Source organism: Cetorhinus maximus, chromosome 8, assembly GCF_964194155.1.
Source record: "Cetorhinus maximus chromosome 8, sCetMax3.hap1.1, whole genome shotgun sequence".
Taxonomy (NCBI): Eukaryota; Metazoa; Chordata; class Chondrichthyes; order Lamniformes; family Cetorhinidae; genus Cetorhinus; species Cetorhinus maximus.
In genome coordinates, this window is record NC_135886.1 from 131,449,982 (window position 1) to 131,468,351 (window position 18,370).

The following is an 18,370-nucleotide window of genomic DNA, read 5'->3' on the forward strand; positions in this document are numbered from 1 at the left end:
CATAAAAGACCCCATGACACTATTTTGAAGAAGTTGCCCCTGATCTCCTGGCCTATATATTTATTCCTCAATTAACATTATAAAAACAGATTATTTGGGAGTTATCACATTGCTGTTTGTGTCAGCGTGCTGTGTGTAAATTAGCTGCTGTGTTTCTTACATTACACCAGTGACTACACTTCCAAAGTATTTCATTGCCTGTAAAGCACTTAGGGACGCCCTGTGGTCAGGCAAGTTGCTGTAGAAATGCAAGTCTTTTTTCCCTCTCTTTTTGTACCTGTCAAAAATTGTTCCTATCTCCTCGCAGTTAACCACACTTATTGCTGCATTTTCATTTCGATCACTGGCTTGTAGCTACCCGCTGCTCAGGATGGCGAATTAAAGCAGACGGTGGCATAGTCCGTTGCTGGGTTTCCGCAAAGTGATGTTAACCTGGAGCAATGTGACTGGAAGAAGTATAGCTTCGTTACTGCACAGAAGAAAGCCATTCAGCCCATCACGCCCTTGGTGACTCTCCTAAGGAGCGATTCACGTACCGCCAACCCCCCCACCTCCTGCCCTCTCCCCACACCCCTGTATATTCCAACTGTTCGGATATTTAGAAATTTAGAATATGTAAAAAAAATATTTACGGCTTGGGTGGTTATTTCCTCTTTTGTTTCCCACCCCCTAACCCCACCACAAAAAAAAATTGAGTTTCTACCATATCGTAGCCTGACGTAGGAATTGGCAAATCCTGCTTTTCCGGGTATTCCCATGCTAGAAACCATCCTGTACGTGCTTTGGGAGAAAACTGATCTAAACTCGCCACTCCCCGACAATTTAGATTGCTGCTTCTGTTAAAAGGCGATTGGCATCAGGGAATGTACCAACTTGGAAGAAGAAAGCTGAAGTCAAAATGGAAAGCTCCCAGGTTCTTTGTGGAAAGGTTGATTTTTTTTTTTTTCTTTTGAATATCAGGAGCCCGTGGAGAACAATTAACGCTTTAAAAAGAAAGTTGCAAGCCACTGGTCGCCAAACGTACAATAGGTATCGAGTTGATTAAATCTGAACTGTTTCAAGTGGAGGTTGAGGAGCGTACAAAACCCAATCTTCACTCGCTGCAAGTTGTCCCAAAAACTCAAACAATGACCACCCCCGTTGCCCAATTCTGGGTTGGGGATGTGCGGGATGGATTCAAAATTCTGCCCCAGTTTTTAGGAGAGCAATTGCTGGAGGATGAATATACATTTCCATTTCCAGTTCATTGGTCCTAGAATACAAAAACTTAAACGTCTGCTTCAGTTTTCACTCAGGGTGTAGAGCAATGGGCCTCCGGATAGTTTTATTTCCTTTTTTGAACTAATGGGGAAAATTGATTGCTGCTGATAGAACATCAATACAAACACTCTCCTGTTAAATTGCAGTAAAAGCAAAAACTGACCTACACCCATATAATGTGGGCTCAAGGGTCGCGACCCTGGCCCCGGCGCGGGCTCAAGGGTCGCGACCCTGGCCCCAGCGCGGGCTCGCGGGTCGCGACCCTGACCTCCGTGCGGACTCGTGGGTCGTGACCCTGACCTCCGTGCGGGCTCGTGGGTCGTGACCCTGACCTCCGTGCGGGCTCGTGGGTCGTGACCCTGACCTCCGTGCGGGCTCGTGGGTCGCGACCCTGACCTCCGTGCGGGCTCGCGGGTCGCGACCCTGACCTCTGTGCGGGCTCGCGGGTCGCGACCCTGACCTCCGTGCGGGCTCGCGGGTCGCGACCCTGACCTCCGTGCGGGCTCACGGGTCGCGACCCTGACCTCGGTGCGGGCTCACGGGTCGCCACCCTGGCCCCAGCGCAGGCTCAGGGGTCGCGACCCTGGCCCCGGCGCGGGTTGATAGATTGTGATGTTTGCCATGACTGAGGTTACATGAGTAGAAGGGCCCGCTGTATATTTTTGCCTCTAATGTAGGAATTCCATCATAATAAAAACCAAAAACCCTCAGCAGGATCAGGCAGCATCTGCAGAGAGAAAAATGGAGTTAGAGACCAGTGACTTTGCATCAGAACTGGGAAAAGTCAGAAATGTCATAGGATATAAACAAATAAAAGGGGAGAGGGGCTGGGAAAAAGAACCAAAGGGAAGATTTGTGATAGGATAGAAGACAGGAGAGATTTAATGACAAAACGGATGGGAGTGCATGACAAAGGGAGTGGTAATGGTAAAAATACCATCAGCAGTTCTTGGGGTTGAGGTTGGGGTTGAGGTTGGGGTTGAGGTTGGGGTTGAGGTTGGGGTTGGGGTTGGGGTTGGGGTTGGGGTTGGGGTGGTGCGGGTAGCGGTGGGACATGTCTCTCTTTGTTACTTTTATCGCTTGCTTTGAAATACGAAATGAGGAGTTAACACTCTGTTCTTTAATTAGCCCATGCTTGTGATTTTAATGTAAAGATAAGACAAGTGGCAAAGGCTCAGTTTGGGCCCTGATATTAAGACCTTTCCTCCTTCAGCCGTTGATGGAAAACCCCTGTGAGCCAGGGTTATTTCTGCAGCGCTCAGTACATTTGAAGTCTTTCCTGTATCTTATCGTAGCTGTCCCTTTACACATTGCACCAAGCTTGAAACATTTCCTGCTGGTTCCTCCCAAAGGCTGAACTTCCCACTAAGTTTCATTTCCTAGTTTTATTTCTTCCGATTGGTGCTGGCAGTCCTTGAGATACCAAAAACTCGCATGGGCCTTTCTCATCGGTGAGCAGCATTGGATGTATGATTTATATTTCAATACTTATATGCATAACTGCACAAGAACAGTAGGGATTAAGCTCAAGTGAGCTGTAGACAGCTTGGGTTTCCTCTTTCAGGGTTTTGCTGGCAACCTCCTGTATTGTTAACCTTGTAATTTTAGCGACTGTCCAACCACAAGCCATCTTTAGAACATCACAACTGACCAGCTCAGTGATGTGGGGGTTTCAGACGCATGGAGGACAGGTTCAAGGTGAAGCTACCATTGTGGGATGTACCTCTGGAGGGTTTGTCACTTCTGGCCTATAGCTGCCCCCTGTTCAGTCAAACAACAATGTTTCCTCATCTCCAAAGCTTTTTTATAACTAAGAGGTGTAACTATTGAAAGAAAATGAAGGATAGCCACCATTTATTTACCCCACCACCCCCACCGCCATCACAGGATTAGCATTGAAATAAATTGTCTGGAATTCCTATCCAAAAGGCGTGCAGGATAATGTGCTGTATTCAGGAAAGACTTGCTGGTTTCCACAAGCCAGCAGGGCTGAATTCTACCGGTCTACGGGGGAAGGGGGCGCAAATTGGGAGGCGTGGGTTCTGATAAAACCGGAGGGAGCCAGACAGGTCGGAGACGAGCAGGCAGCCAAATCACGTAATTAAAAGGTAGAAAAACGAAGCGCTAGGAAAACTCAGCCGGGGCCTTTCAACATCCGTGGAGACAGGAACAGGGTTAATGGGCGGGATTTTCCGGCCCTGCTCACCACTGGGATGGTCCGGTCCCGCCAGAGGACCTTTGGCTGGGCCGCTGAACCTCCCGCGGTGGGTCCCGCTGCAACAGTGCCCGGAGAATCCTAGCCAGTGTTTCAAGCCCAATAGGAGCCCTCTTCAGAACTGAAGTACTGAAAGGCCCTAAAATTAAAGGCCCCAATAAGGGCCATTTTACATTGATGTCAGTAGTTTTCCGATGGCAGGATGAACCTCTTGCCACATGGGAAGACTGCTAATGGACATGGCCTCCCAGCAGCAGCCTAGGGGGGTAGGGAGGCGCGGAGGGGAAGGGGAGGAAGGCTCCATGGGCCAAAGAACAGAATGTGGGCGAGAGAAGGCAGCACCCGAGGCCCTAACTATCTCTCTGGTGGTCAGGGAGGGGGTTGGGGTGGGGCGGAATTCCCCTTCGACACTCAGAACACTAATTTTTACGTTTATTTCTTACTAACCTGTCCAGGGTCTCCTGCGTTCAGCGAGCCCACAGAGGTAGCCAATTAGGGAGGCTGCGTTTGGTAAAATCGTTGAGCAGGTCCCACTGCTGGAAAGGGCAGACTTGGGACCCGCTCAGCAACCCTGGCGTCAGGGCTCCTGCCTGGTAAAATTCAGCCCTGTGGCTTTGTAACGAATGGCTGAAAGTGTTGCATTTTAAATTTACATGTGACCATGGAAATCATTGTCTGCTCCTCGTTGCACATACATCAACTGGATAGACACATAGCCATTGACCCATTCTTGTTCACCAGCCTATTTGATGATTATATTGGACAACAAGTGTCGGGGCACAAGCTGAGTCCTCTGCTTGCGGGTTATTGGTCAGCGGGAAACGTTTAGTTTAACAACAGCAGACTTGGATTGTTAAAAGTCACCAGTAAATAGAGATTTATATAAAAATTCTGGGTTTTTTATTTTCCTAATTCCCTTTTCTCTCCTCCTTCAATATAGGATCATAATCCTGGTAACAATTACATAAAAGCCACGTCACATGCCTTCCTCAAGCAGCAACTTCTGAAGAAACAGCAACATAATTTTCTCCAACAGCAGCTCATGGCTGACCAGGTAGGTCCTTCTGTTCTTGAAGCACATTCTGAATGTACCCCAATATGACATCACTGAAGTCAGCAGTGCACTCCCCATCCCTCCATTGTTTGTTGGTAACGGGCGTGCAGAGTCAGAACGCTAACAAAGCAGAATCCAGCTTATACACAAAGGAAGACACCCTGCAGCTTCCTAACTGGAAACCTGAAACAAAATACTGGAAGATGCTCAGCAGGTCAGCCAGCAATTGTGGAGAGAGAATCAGTGTTAACGTTTCAGGTTGCCGACCTTTAGCTAGAAGCGGATGAAACTTAAAAACATATAAATCCAGGCGTTACTCATGATGATTTCCCTTTAAGGCAGAAGGTGCTGTGGCTCTAACTGGGCTAACGAACACTTGTATCAAGGGACTCGTGGCAAAATGGGTTTGTACTCCTTTTCCAAGTTTCCACACATGCATACCTGGGTTTGTAGTGAGGGCCGGTCAACCGGAGATTCAGGCAAACCTCCAAATCCCGGATCCCTTTTCCTCATTTCTTCCGTGGCGAAACCTTGCTAAACATTAGTGAAGCTATGGCCCTTTGGGTTGGAGTTTTGGCCTGGATAGATTTGGTCATTGTTTAAGGGTTCCTTTGACGATATGTTCCTTAGTGTTTAAAAAAAAAAGAAACTTCAAAGTCTCCCAGTATCTGAAAGGTTTGCTCAGGTGCCTTTGGAGCATTCATTCCATTGACCTCCGCTGTATGAGCGACTGGAGGACAATTCTGTTCTGGTTTAGCAGATCAAATTGAGTTCCTGGCGCGATTCAGAATCTTTCACCGGTACAAACCGACAGATTTGTGACACTTGCCCTTCCCTTTGTGTGGCTTTGAGCTGGAGTTTGGTGAATTGGTCAACTCGCCATCTTAAGAAACTAAAGCTCCGAGCTTTTACAGAGGAAATACAGGTGAAGCAGCAAAAGCTTTCTTAAAGGGTCCCTGGGATCAGGAAATTCTGCCTTGCCTTGCCCTCGATAAAGAACATAAACCAATCACTTTCCGAGCCCTTGAAAAGCCTTAAAACAGTGCAGCCGTTTATTTCATCCGCCCGAAAGCTTCCAAAATATACGGCTGCAATTTTTAACACCCCAGCCTCACCCCAGTGCCTAAAATAAAAGCAAAATACTGCAGATACTGGAAATCCAAAATAAAAATGGAAAATGCTGGGAAAACTCAGCAGGTCTAGCAGCATCTGTGGAGCCTCGAGTCTAAAGAGGAAGAGCCATATTGGACTCGAAACATTCACTCTGTTTCCCTGCCCATACTTAACTGCCAGACCTGTTGAGTTTTTCCAGCACCCTGTTCTTATTTCTCATTAGGAGGCCATTTGCCGACATTCCTGACCAAAGAGGTCCGTGGAAAGCGGCGGCCTGGCTGTCGAAACTAGGTGACTGGCTCCTGGGGACTAAAGGGTATGTCCCCAGGTCGGGGTATGTGCACTGGGGGAGGAGTCCCGGTCAGGGGTGAGGGAGGAGGAAGACCAGGGCAGGACAGAGAAGGGAGAGGGCTACGGTTTCCTTGAAGGGGCCTAGGAGTATTCATGCTCCTCTTATCCCACAGAGAAGCAAAACCATTTAAATATATTTGTAAAAAATCTTCTGCCCCGTGCCGGCTGTTACCAACAGGTTTTCTTTGGCGTGGAAACCACCACTGCTAAGACCTTAGGTGAACATAGCAGAATTAACATATTGGTTCAACACACCATATATATAAAAGATGCCTCCTCCAACAATGCAGGACTCGCTCGGTACTGCACTGAAGTGGCCTAGATCATGGACTCGAACCCTGGAGTGGGAGCTCGGGCCACACAACTTTCCCACTCGAGGGCAAGGATGCTACAAGCTGACACTGTGTTGATTAATTTGTTGACGTTTCTTGTAATTATGTGACAAGGCAAGAGGCGGTACACAATAGTATGTTGCGATATAGCGGCAGAGACATTTTGTCCTGAGCGTTACTTCTTTTGCTGGCCTTGTCTTTCACGTACAGACTATATTACTGTAATTGGTATAAAATATTCGGGAAAGTCCCACCTACGTTGAGGGGCTGAAATATGCAAATTGTTAAGGTGACAAGATAACTTCTTATTTGCCATGAGTTTAGCCCTGCCTCGTTCATCACTGCAGCTTTAAGGATTGACTTAAAGGGTTGTACCCCCTCCTGTTTGTTTTTCAGGAGAAGCAAAGGCAACATGATCAAATGAACGGCCACATGATCAGAGTGTCCCCTGACTATAAGGAGCAGAGGAACACGTTTGGAGTTCAGCAGTTAAGTCAGTTCCAAGGTAAGATCAGTAAGTGCAGCTTTTTTTAAAAAAAAATCACTTAAGGGTGTTTTTAATGTACTTTATCTCGAATTCATCTCTGGTGTGCTGCAGGAATTGGTTAATTCAGTGGGAAGCAGAGCTGTTCAATAAGGACAAGTGTGTGCCTGTCTGCAGAATCTAGATTTGAAGTAAGAGCGCCAAGAATAAATGGGAGAGGCGCCTCCCCACGTGACCGGAATAACCAGCCACTTCTCTGACATTCCCATTTCATCTCTTGCAAAACGTGCCGCTCCCCTCCCAGCACACCCTGGCAATACCACTTGTGGTTTTCCTGCCCAGGCTCCAGAAAGTCTAGATGCAGAAAAGTTTGAGCGTAAACACCAGCCTACAGCAATCAGTTGATGTCGGAGATGTTGAGGTTGGAAGAGTGGGGGTTGGAGCCGGGGAGGGGAGTAGAAACTGGTGTTGCATCATTCCGGGTCAGGATATTGCCTAATTGCTGCAGGTAAATTTCCGAGAGCGATCTAGACCATGTAAGGTACCGACTGAGTGGAGGCCAAACCAACTCATTATCCCGTCGAAATTAATGACAATAAATTCAGGTTTGCCTCAGAGTGACCACAAGACCGAAGCACAAATTGGGCACTAACTGGTGTTCATTTAAAAGATAGGCTCAGGGATCGTTGAGGGATTGTGGAAATGCTGCTGGATGTGGTGGATGTTTTTCTAAAGTTTGATTTTGTTGAATACTCTTAGAGAAGCTTTGTGTGATGCCTGTTTGGGGAATACTCGATGCTTTCACCAGCTTCTAAAATTGAAGAATAGTTAAAACGCTAGTACTTCAGCAAAAAGACCTGCATTATAGCACATTCAGGAGACCCCAGAGCAGCCAATGAAGTACTTTTGATGTATTGCCAGTGTTGCAGTATAGGAAATGTAGCAGCAAATTTCCACATAGCAAGCTCCCACAAACAGCAATGTGATAATGACCAGGCCAACAGTTCTGTTTTTAGTGATGTAAGTTGAGCAGTAAATGTTGAGCAGGACACACTGGGGAGAACTCATCTGCTGTCTGTGCCTGTGGATGCTGTTATCACCTTTCAGTGTCCCAGGTCATGAATAGACAGCTGAACGACGGGAGGACCTGTTGAAGGTGCAGCTACTGGTGTGTTGACTACTCTTTTTTCATTCGGTGCAGACAGTTTGAGGGGCAGAATTGTACAGGTTCCCGCTGGTGGGTTTGGATACGGTGCGGGGGAGGGGGCAATAAATATCTCTGTGGTCTTGCCATCACCTTCCTACTCACCCCCGAAATGTCCAGAATTTTTTGGGGGGAGCGGGTGAGGACTTGGGTGGCCTACCCATCCTCGCCCAATTGGAGGTCCTCAAGTGGCCATTTTTAAGCCTACAAGAGGGGTTTGGGGCATGCTCGACAGGTCGGCCTGTTAGGCCTCGGGTGGAAGAGGGAGGGCGTCTCCATTGTAGGCCCCCTTTCGAGATCGGGCTCTCCCCCCTCCACCCCATCAAGGTCAGCCCTCCCCTGGGGCGCACACTCACCGCCTGCCCTTCAAACCGTGACCCCACCTCCCTGCTGAGGGCCTCCCCTCCCCTCCCTTCCCCATCCAGGTCCTCCCCTCCCCTCCTCACTGCAAGATCCCGGAATTTGCTGTGTCCTGAAACTCTGGCACTTTGACTCTGGGGTCTGCTGATTGTTCCAATGGTTGTGGGACATCCCTGATTGGCATCTCTGCCATTGGAAAAATTCTGCCCTGGGTATATTTTACTACTTCCCTTCAAAATGATGCACTGCAGGAATTCATCAAGGTTCCTTCGACAGCACCTTCCAAACACACGACTGCTACCATCTAGAAGGACAAGAGCAGCGGATAGACGGGAACACCACCACTTAGGAGCTCCCCTCCAAGTCACTCACAATCCTGACTTAGGAAATATATCGCTGTTCCTTCACAGTCACCGGGTCAAAATCCTGGAACTCCCTCCCTAACAGCACTGTGGGTGTACCTACACCACAGGGACTGCGGCGGTTCAAGAAAGCAGCTCACCACCACCTTCTCCAGGGTAACTAGGGATGGGCAATAAATGCTGGCTTAGCCAGCAATGCCCACATCCCGTGAATGAATTAAAAAAACCTGCTTTTGGAATTATCAGATTTTTCTAGTTGCAAACATTTTGGTTTATTTTTGACACAAGAAATAAACACAGGGCAAGATGTTTAGGTTGGCAGGTGGGCGCGATCGGCGGGTCCGGGGGCAGCCGGATCGACCCCCGACCCTGCCCGTGATCGACCCCCGACCGCGATTTCACGCTGCCGGGGTTGGGGGCGGGAGGAGGGCGGGAGGAGGGCGGGCCCTGGTCTAAGTGCGGGTACAGGCGAGCGCTGAATGAAAGCTCCCCGAAGGCAGAGAGCTGCCTCAGGCAGCTGAAGACTCTAAAACAATTAAATAAAGATTTGAAAATCCGGAAACCGTGTCCACGCGTCAGAATCAGCCACCTGAAAAACCGCATGATGAAAATTTCTGTCCACGCGTTTTATTTTTTTTTTAATTTGAAAACGGAAACCTCGTCCCGCCCTTGGATGAGGTTTCATCAAAAAATTACAAAGTCCGCCTGGCCGATTCTCCCGTCCGCCAGCCGGAAGGTTGGACGGGCCACGAAAACCTGGGGACGATTGGAACCTTAACCATTTTATTTGTCGTCTTAATTGTCGGCGGGCGTGCTTCTGACACCCGAAATATCGCGCGAGCACGGGCTGAGGTCGGGATGCTCCTCCGATGACATCACGCGCGATTTTGCGTCCCGATGGGGTTGGGTGCACGCCCACACGCTGGTCTAAAGGTTCTGCCCATGAACTTGCAACTGCTTTTGCTTTTCTCTGAATTGGAGTTAAGGATAGTTTCAGCAAGCCCTTGATCCCAGTGGGTTCCTGCGCTAGAAGAAAGGACAGACCAAAGATAGGATATAACGCTGTGTACGCTTTATACATAAGCAAATACTGCAGATGCTGAAAATCTGAAAATCCTCCTCCCACCCCACCTGATGTAAGGACTCTATTCCATTTCCTTGGCTTATCTGTCTCCATTGCAGCTGTTCTGCCAATGCTACCTTCAATACCAGCGTTTCCAATATGTCCCCCCCTACAGTGAGGGTCATGGCTTTCCACAATGTTCATTCCATTTCCTGCTCTTCGGCTCTCACCCTTCCCCTTCCTTCCAGAACCACAGCAGGATTCCCCTGGTTCTCATCTTCCCCCCCTCACCCCATCGGCCACACCTATCAGCTTCCACTTTCTACAGATCACACTCTGCCATTTCCGGCACTCCAGTGCCACTTTCAAACACATCCCCCCCCCAACCCCCAGCATTCCGATTGAACAGTTCCCTCCAAGAGACTCTGGTCCACTCCTCAATCACCTCAGCACCCCCTCTCCTTCCTGCGGCCCCTTTCCATGCAAGCGCAGGAGATGTCCTTTCACTCTCTCCCTTCTCACCCTTCTCAAGGTCCCAAACGCTCCTTCCAGGAGAAACAGCAATTTATTTGAACTCCTTTCAGTTTTGTGTACTGTATTCGCTTCTCACGCTGAGGCCTTCTCTACCTTGAGGGAACCAGATGCAGGTTGGGTGGCTACTTTGTGAAACACTACTAATCGGATCACAATCGTGACTCCGAGCTTCTGGTCACCTGTCATTTTAATTCTTGACTCCGCTCGCTTTCGAACCTCTCTATTTTTAGCCTCCTACACTTTTCCAATGTAAGCTTGAGAAAGAGCACCTCATCTTTCCGTTAGGCACCTTGCAGCCTTCCGGACTTCAATATCAAGTTCACAATTTTTAAATCATAACCTCCGCCCCCGTTTTTTGGACATTGGCTGTTGGTGATGGTTCTGCTATTCCACACTTACACCTTCTCTAGACCCATCTTTTTTTTCTTCATCTCTCCTGCCTTCCACCCTGTCACAGATCTTCCCTTTTCTTCTCCTCCCGCCCTCATCCCCCTTTTCCTGCCTCTGTACTTCCTTAAAACCTGTTACACCTCTGTAACTTTTTCCAGTTCTGACCAAAGGTCGTGGAACTGAAATGTTAACTTTCTCAGTAGATGCTGCCTGACCTTCTTTCCAATGCTTTCCGGCATTTTGCATTTCAATTACAGTAGCCCTGTGTGTGCGGGATCACTGAATTTACCAGTTACAACCTGAGAATCAGGAGCCCCCAGCTCAATATATACCTTTTGGGCATCTTATTTAAAACTGTGCAAAGATTCGTCTTCAATACTCCATTGTTAGAAACGTATATTACCCTCACTATGGGCTGGAATTTACCAGCCCTTTGGGGCTGGGCTGGGGGATGGGAAGCCTGGCAAGATGGTGCGGGAAGGTGGTGTACCCATTGTCTTCTCACTGCTGTGCCACTTTGTCAGTGGCAGGAAGGGTGGCAGACAGCCACCTTGCCCAGAGCCCAATTGAGTCACTTAAGTGGCCAATTAAGGGTCTTTATCCCCCCCCTCCGTTGACATATTGGGGTAGGGGGCTTCCACTGAGACTGTCAAGTGAACCCTGGTCGCCTCCTGGTGGGATCTGGGGTGGGATACCCACCTTTGTGGGCACTCTTTTTGACCCATGGAAGAGGACCTGGCAGCAACGGCATCGAGCAACGGCTCCACCTGTCCTGAACAATGCCCCACCCCTCCCTCAACCCACAGCCCCACAGAACCGTGCCTGTCTGCACTCCCCCCGCCCACCACCACCACCACCACCACCACCCCCCCCGCTCCCTCAGGGCCCCATTTACCTGATTGTTCGAGCACACGTCCATCGCGGTGCCCTCTTCTTCTGGGTGCAGACCCAGCAGTGGTCACTGTTAGCTGTGGCACTGTTGAGCTGCTGGCCCTCTGATTAGGTGTCGCCAATGAGGTGTGGCCTCAATGCTGGCTGACCACTAAAACAGGTTTTCTCTCCCTCCTGGTTTATTAATCACCAGCTCCACATGGTCAGCATAAAATTCCTGTGACAAGTACTTAAAAAAGCGATTGAGGAAACGATAACGCCAGGATTGTAATATTTTTCCCCTGCCTCTCTGCTGCCTAATGGCAGGGGCTTATGTCAGAGTATGGTCCCGTGGGGGTGTCCAAGCCTCCAATATCTCACTCCACTGATAACCCACCATATCTGAATCTTCTCGGTGAGTCTTCTGGGAACTATCTACCTCCCCAAACACAGGCCGGGATCTCCTGTCCCCCGCAAGAGGCTAGGAAGGGAGGTGGGCGAGCCTGAAAATTTGGCAGGCTGATGTTGGGGCTGAAACCCAATGCCTTCAATCAATGACCACTTAAGGGCCTCTCCCTGCCTCCGCTGCAAACTTCTCGGTGTCAAGCGGGCCTGCCGACAGGCGGCCTGCATGCCTGGGCTGCATGTCTGCTAGAGGAAAGGGGCCTCTTGATCTGCACTAATCTTGTGCATGTTTGAGGGCTTGGACATGGGGCAGGCAGGTGGCTGCTGACAGCCACCCCCTACCCTTGTTGCTGATCCCCATGGCCTTCCCCCTCCTTGTGTCACCCACCCTGCGAGACCCACCACCCCCCCACCCCAACCAAAAACAGCATTTACCTGTCTCCTGGATTGCTCCACAATCCTGGGTCTCCAGGGGTTGATGCTCCTGCAGCAGGCCATGGCCGCCTCTGTGTGGTGCTGCCGAGTGCAAGAACTGCCAGCCTCTGAGTGGCTGACAGCTCTTGGCGGGCAGAGCGTCATCTTCCGGCGCCCTCAGTCTGGAGGAAGGCCTGCAGTTGTCCACTTAACTGCCTGATGCGCAGATGATACGGTGGCCTTCCTCCTCAGAGTCAGTGCGGGTGTCTCACCACTTTTTTTAGGCAGCGTGCAAGACACTCGCCGAGAATGGAAGATTTTGGCCACAACCTTTTCAACAGGAGCATTGGGAGGAGGAATTTGGAGCTAATGTCCTTCACTCCCCACTAAGATGAATTGTGACATCCCGACTGCACTCTGGCTGAGATGAGCTGACTCTTCTCGAGTGACAGATTTTTTGGCCCAATAATGAACTGCCTGGTGCATTGGATGGGGGAGCACGAGATTGGGGTTGGGGGTTGACTGAAAATGCCTTATTCAACTTTACTTCACTAGCCAAATAAATTCTGTGAGCAAGTTAGAGGCTGGGAATTCAGCGGAGAGTAACTCACTTCCAGCTTCCCCAAAGCCTGTCCACCATCTACAAAGCACAAGTCAGGAGTGGGATGGAATACTCTCCACTTCCCTGGATGAGTGTGGCTCCAACAACACAAGAATCTTGACATAATCCAGGGCAAAGCAGCTTACCTGATTGGTGCACCATCCACCACCTTAAACATTCACTCCCTCCACCACTGGTGTACAGTGTCTGAAGTGTGCACCATCTACAAGATGCACTGCAGCAACTCACCAAGGCTTCTTTGACAGCACCTTCCAAACCCACGACCTCTATCAATTAGAGGGCAGCAGATGCATGGGAACAGCACTGCCTGCAGGTTCCCCTCTAAGACACACACCATCCTGACTTAGAAATGTATCGCCATTCCTTCATAGGGACGGAGTTAAAATCCTGGAAATTCATTCACAGGATGTGGGTGTCGCTGGCAAAGTCTGTATTTACTGCCCATCCCCAATTGCTCTTGAGAAGGTGATGGTCAGACACATTCTTGAATACAGCTGAATGACCTGGGCCATTTCACAAAGCAGTTAGGAGTCAAATACATTGCTACAGGTCTGGAGTCACATATAGCGCACTCAGTGGTGAGGATGACAGATTTTCTTCCCTAAATGGCATCAGTGAACCACATTACAATAAGCCAGTAGTTTCATCATCACCATTACTTTGCACTTTCTGATGCCAGATTTATTTAATTAATTGAGTTTAAGTTGCACCAGCTGCCGCAATGGGATTTGAACTCATGTCCCAAACCATTAGTCCTCACCTCTGGATTAATGGTCCGGTGCTAGAAACACTATGTTATCCATACCATACCGACCTCTCTGTCTAACATCACTGTGGGTGTACCTACACCACACAGACTACAGTGCTTCAAGAAGGCAGTTCACCAAATCTTCTCAATTAGGGCAATTAGAGATGGCCAATAAATGTTGGCCTTGCACTAATGCCAACATTCCATGAACGAATAATAATAAAAAAGATACATATTATACTTAGAGCCTAAAGTAGTATGTATAATCCAAATTATAATCAGTAGTGATGTAGGCAGAGTTTATTGGAGATACTGTCCTCATGAAAATATGTTATGTAAACCTTATTTTGTTTGATAACTATAGCTTTGTCTGCAAATGATAAGCTGACACATTTCAACATCAGTTGTGTCGACCATAGTTCGGTGTTGAAGCCAATATGTTTCCCTCAAGAAACATTACTACAAAAAAATAGAAGATCCGGTCATTATCACTTTGCTCTTTGCAGGAGCTTGCTACATGCAAATTGACTACTGTGTTCCTTCAATACAATGGAGGCTACACTTCAAAAGTATTTCATTGGTCATAAAGTGCTTTGGGACGTCCTGAGGTTGTGAAAGACATGATATAAATGCAAATTTGTGTTTTTGCTTTAAACGCGTTTCAGCAAGGAAAAAGAACATTTACCAAGTAGCTTTTCTGAAAAGGTATAATTGCCCAGGGTTATCAATTACTTTATCTTCACATCAGTACTTGTGGAGTATTGTGCAAACACATAACAATCCCTTTTCTCATTTTCTTTACAGCTGTGGCACAATCTTTGCCCACAAACTCTGGTCAGCCTTTGCCAACGCCGCCATCCGCCCATTGTGGTATGCGGCTGAACACTGGCCTTCTGCAAGTGACGTCTCAGAATAACCTTGGACCTGGGATTCCTGCGGTAACGGCCAGTCAGGGTGACCGGACTATGGGAATGTACCCGACTAATCCCAGCAATCAGCAGAACATCTACATACCATCATCTGGCATCAATATGCCTCTCCGACCAAGTCAAAGTGCTTTGGGAATGAGATCAACCAGCCAGGCAGTGCCAAGCCAGGCTATAATCCGCCAAAGGACAGCAATATCAGGGTTCACTGGCTCTGTACCAAACCCTGCTGTACCTCCCCAGCACATTAGACAATCCATAAACCAGACAGGAGCCAATATCCCTGTTCAAGGAATCTCAAATGCATTAGCCACTTCAGGCATGGCTTCTCAAATGTGGCCACAGCAAAGGATTCCAGCAATGCAAAATCAGACCAAAATGGATGGCAGTATGCAGCAGTTCTCAAATAACCCATTGTTCTCCAAACAGACCATGAGGCCAAACTTGTCTGTGCAGCCATTTCCTCATCAAACCATAGCACCACCAAACCAGATAGCACCAGGAGGACAAATGAGGCCACTGCAACAACTGAACCCAGGTCAGACTGGACAAAGCTTGGTCTCCATGAGTGGCCCATCACCACGGCACAATCAACCAAGGCTACCCTCGGCAGCTATGGCTAGCATGAAACCTGTACCACAAGGGATTGCCAGTTTGAGCCAGACTCACCCTGTGCCAGGCCTAGCTCCAACCAGCTACACTTCCACTGGACAGTCATCCGGATCCTTCAGCCGTATGAACCCCACCACCGAGGTTTCTTCTTTTGACTTTCTTCAACACAATAACAGCAATACCTTGGGGGGAGCTCGCAATGAGTCTGACTTCATAGAATCCATTATGAAGAGCAGTAGCAGCAATGATGACTGGATAAATGACTTGACTCTTGATGACTTTCTGGGGCAGCATTCTTAAAGCCTGGCTGCCGGGTATGATTTATCTGACCACCGGGCTGTTGTACATAGAGAGCGCCCATCTACACATTGTGGCATTGGACTAAAGACTATTGAGCATATGTGTAGGTGTGGACACTGTAACTTTCCATATACTAGCAGGTATAAGTCACTGGATGTACCTAGTGTACTGCCTGCAACACTGAGTTTTAAAGTGGCAATACATAAATTAATGTATTTGTTCAAAATAATCTGTAAATTATGTTTTCCTAATAAATATTGTACGTCAGGAAGGAGTAATTATACTTTGTTGGATCATTTGTCAATAAAATGCAGTATAGGCAAAATCATTGTTTTTATATTAGCAAATTTGTTTATTTTTATTTGGTATAAAATATGCAGACTACATTGTTCAATCAGTAATACTATGTATTACAATGTTAAAATACAGGTTGTGTTTTTGACATGACATAGGCAGTGCAGTCTTGTGTTGTACAGGTGATTTATTCCGGGTTTCATAGATCTTCATTCACCATCAATCCCATTTTGATTTAAATATGTTACCACAGTGAGCATTGAACTGATGGAATAGCTGTCAATATGAGATTGCTTTCTTTGTAATCCGTCAACTCGTGTTGACACTCTGTACATTTTAGATGTGCATTCTACCAAGATATTATGAACTTCATAATGTTTGTTGCTGAAACCTTTGTGATCTTATGTTTTATTAGTTACATGTATTTTTCTTCCCTGCCATGAATGTGTTTTCTTTTATTTTTAATTTAATACCATCTTGGAGCACAAATAGTATGACAAGTTTTTGCTTCATATCATAATAAACTTGCCTTGTGCCAAGACTGCATTATGGCTGACTACCATACTTCAAGCATCAAATTCAGTGGTAGCATTTACAACATCATTGCCATGTGTTTACCACCAACCACTTACGCTAAAGTATTTGAAGTTTCTGTCGTCCGTTCAAACTCAAAGGTTGGACCCTGTCATTCAGCATAATATTCAACTTCTTTCATATTCCTTATGCTTCGTACAGCTCAATTAAGATTCTGACACCAATAGACATCATGGTCAAACTATTTTCTGGCCACCACTCAACTGTAAAAAAAATACATGGGAAGGAATATCATGCATAGCCTTCTGAATCAATGTAAATTAGACTCAGTAGATCAAGGAAAAGGGCAGGGTGATGTTGAAAGTGGTAGGAATGGTATTTCATAGACTCATTCTTTATTTTTTTTAGAAACTATGGCCATGTTCTGATTGTGAAATGATGGTAGCAGAGTGGAGCACTGAAATATCTACAGCTTTCTCTGGATTGGGTTCTCTCTGGGGAGGTGGATGATGCTGAGTTCTGGACAGGAACTTCCCTATAAGGAGGAGGGGGAATCACTACCTTCCACTCGTACTCGCTATTTGCTGTTTTTCTGACAAAGGCCAAGGACCAGTACCCAGGCAGGGATGGCACATGAAACAGGCCAGAATTTAGAACCTTGCAGTAGATTCCGTTTCCTCTCCTTCGTCTGGCGAACATAGGAATAAAAGAAATGGGAACAGGACACCACACGGCCCTTCGAGCCCTCTCTGTCATTCAATATAACCATGGCTGACCTAGGGCTTCAACTCCACTTTCCCACCCAATCCCTTGATTGAGGTTAGAAAATGTATCTATGTCAGCCTTAAATATACCCTCTTCATCCATGAGTGAGACAGATGAGGAGACTCGGCAAGTATGTGAGAGGAAAAGGGAATCGAGATGTGGGAAAAAATTGCTGGACTGATTATGTTTGGCTATTCTTTTCTAGTTAACAGAATCACTTAAAACATGACTAAATTCCCACCATATAAAAAAACCACTTTGAGCCAATGCAGAACAATAGAGCCCAAATTTATTTGCACCCAAAAAGTCTCAATCTAGAATAACGAATCTAAAGTGATCCAATCCAGTACATCTTGAGCTTGCATGGATTCTGATACTACTTTCTTTAAAAGGAACATATTTACCAACGAGATTGCCTCATGTCATTTTACATTCACAGAACTCAGAAATTTCAATCGAAAGTCAAACTGTTGGTTGTGATTGTGCTAAAGGCTTGAAAGCCAAACATTTTTTAAAAATGTTGTTTGCATGCCGACGTACTATATTTTTCTTTACCCTGGCATCTCGTCATCATCATGTGTATCTGCCCGAAGGCAGGTCCTTGACTCATAGCAGTCTTTCCATATCTCCCTCTCTCCTGTGCCATTCTTTTCATTTGCAAATAACTTGCTTCAATTTTCAATCCATCCAAAATTGATACTATTTTCCTTCCTCTTCCTCTTTTTCCTTGTAAGCGACATTGTGGAGTGAAGATTTCAAGTCTGCTTCCCCTCAAGACGTGTTCTACCCAGTCTCTCTGCCTTTTCCTAATTACGTTCAGCAAATTCCTTTGTTCATTCACTCTCTTCAGCACTTTATCATTTGTTACTTTTTCTGTCCAGCTGATTCTTTCCATTCTCCTCAAGCCACGTTTCAAAGCTATTGAGCAAGTTGGTTTCCTCCTTCCCTATGGTCCACATCTCACATCCATACTAAACAATACATTCCATATCAAGCTCTTTACAAATCACTTTTTGAATTGTTTATTCAACTTTCCAGATGGCAACCATCTCTTCATACCAGATATGCCCTTTCTCATTGCTACCTTGTTCTTATGTCTTTGTTACATCCTCCATCTGCAGATATTATGCTTCCTAAATACGTGGATTCTTGTATCTG

General features: G+C 47.1%; 1 protein-coding gene across 2 annotated transcripts in view; it reads left to right on the plus strand.

Moving 5' to 3' along the window:
• Window positions 1-16,459, plus strand: part of LOC144683989 (mastermind-like protein 2) — a 103,934-nt gene extending 87,475 nt beyond the window's left edge. For both annotated transcript variants that reach the window (XM_078547648.1, XM_078547649.1), the window contains exons 3-5: window positions 4,416-4,529; window positions 6,722-6,830; window positions 14,586-16,459. In XM_078547648.1, the coding sequence (XP_078403774.1) occupies window positions 4,416-4,529; window positions 6,722-6,830; window positions 14,586-15,619 (1,257 nt within the window). In that variant the 3' untranslated portion in view covers window positions 15,620-16,459. The remainder of the gene's footprint in view (window positions 1-4,415; window positions 4,530-6,721; window positions 6,831-14,585) is intronic.
• Window positions 16,460-18,370: the final 1,911 nt, after the last annotated feature.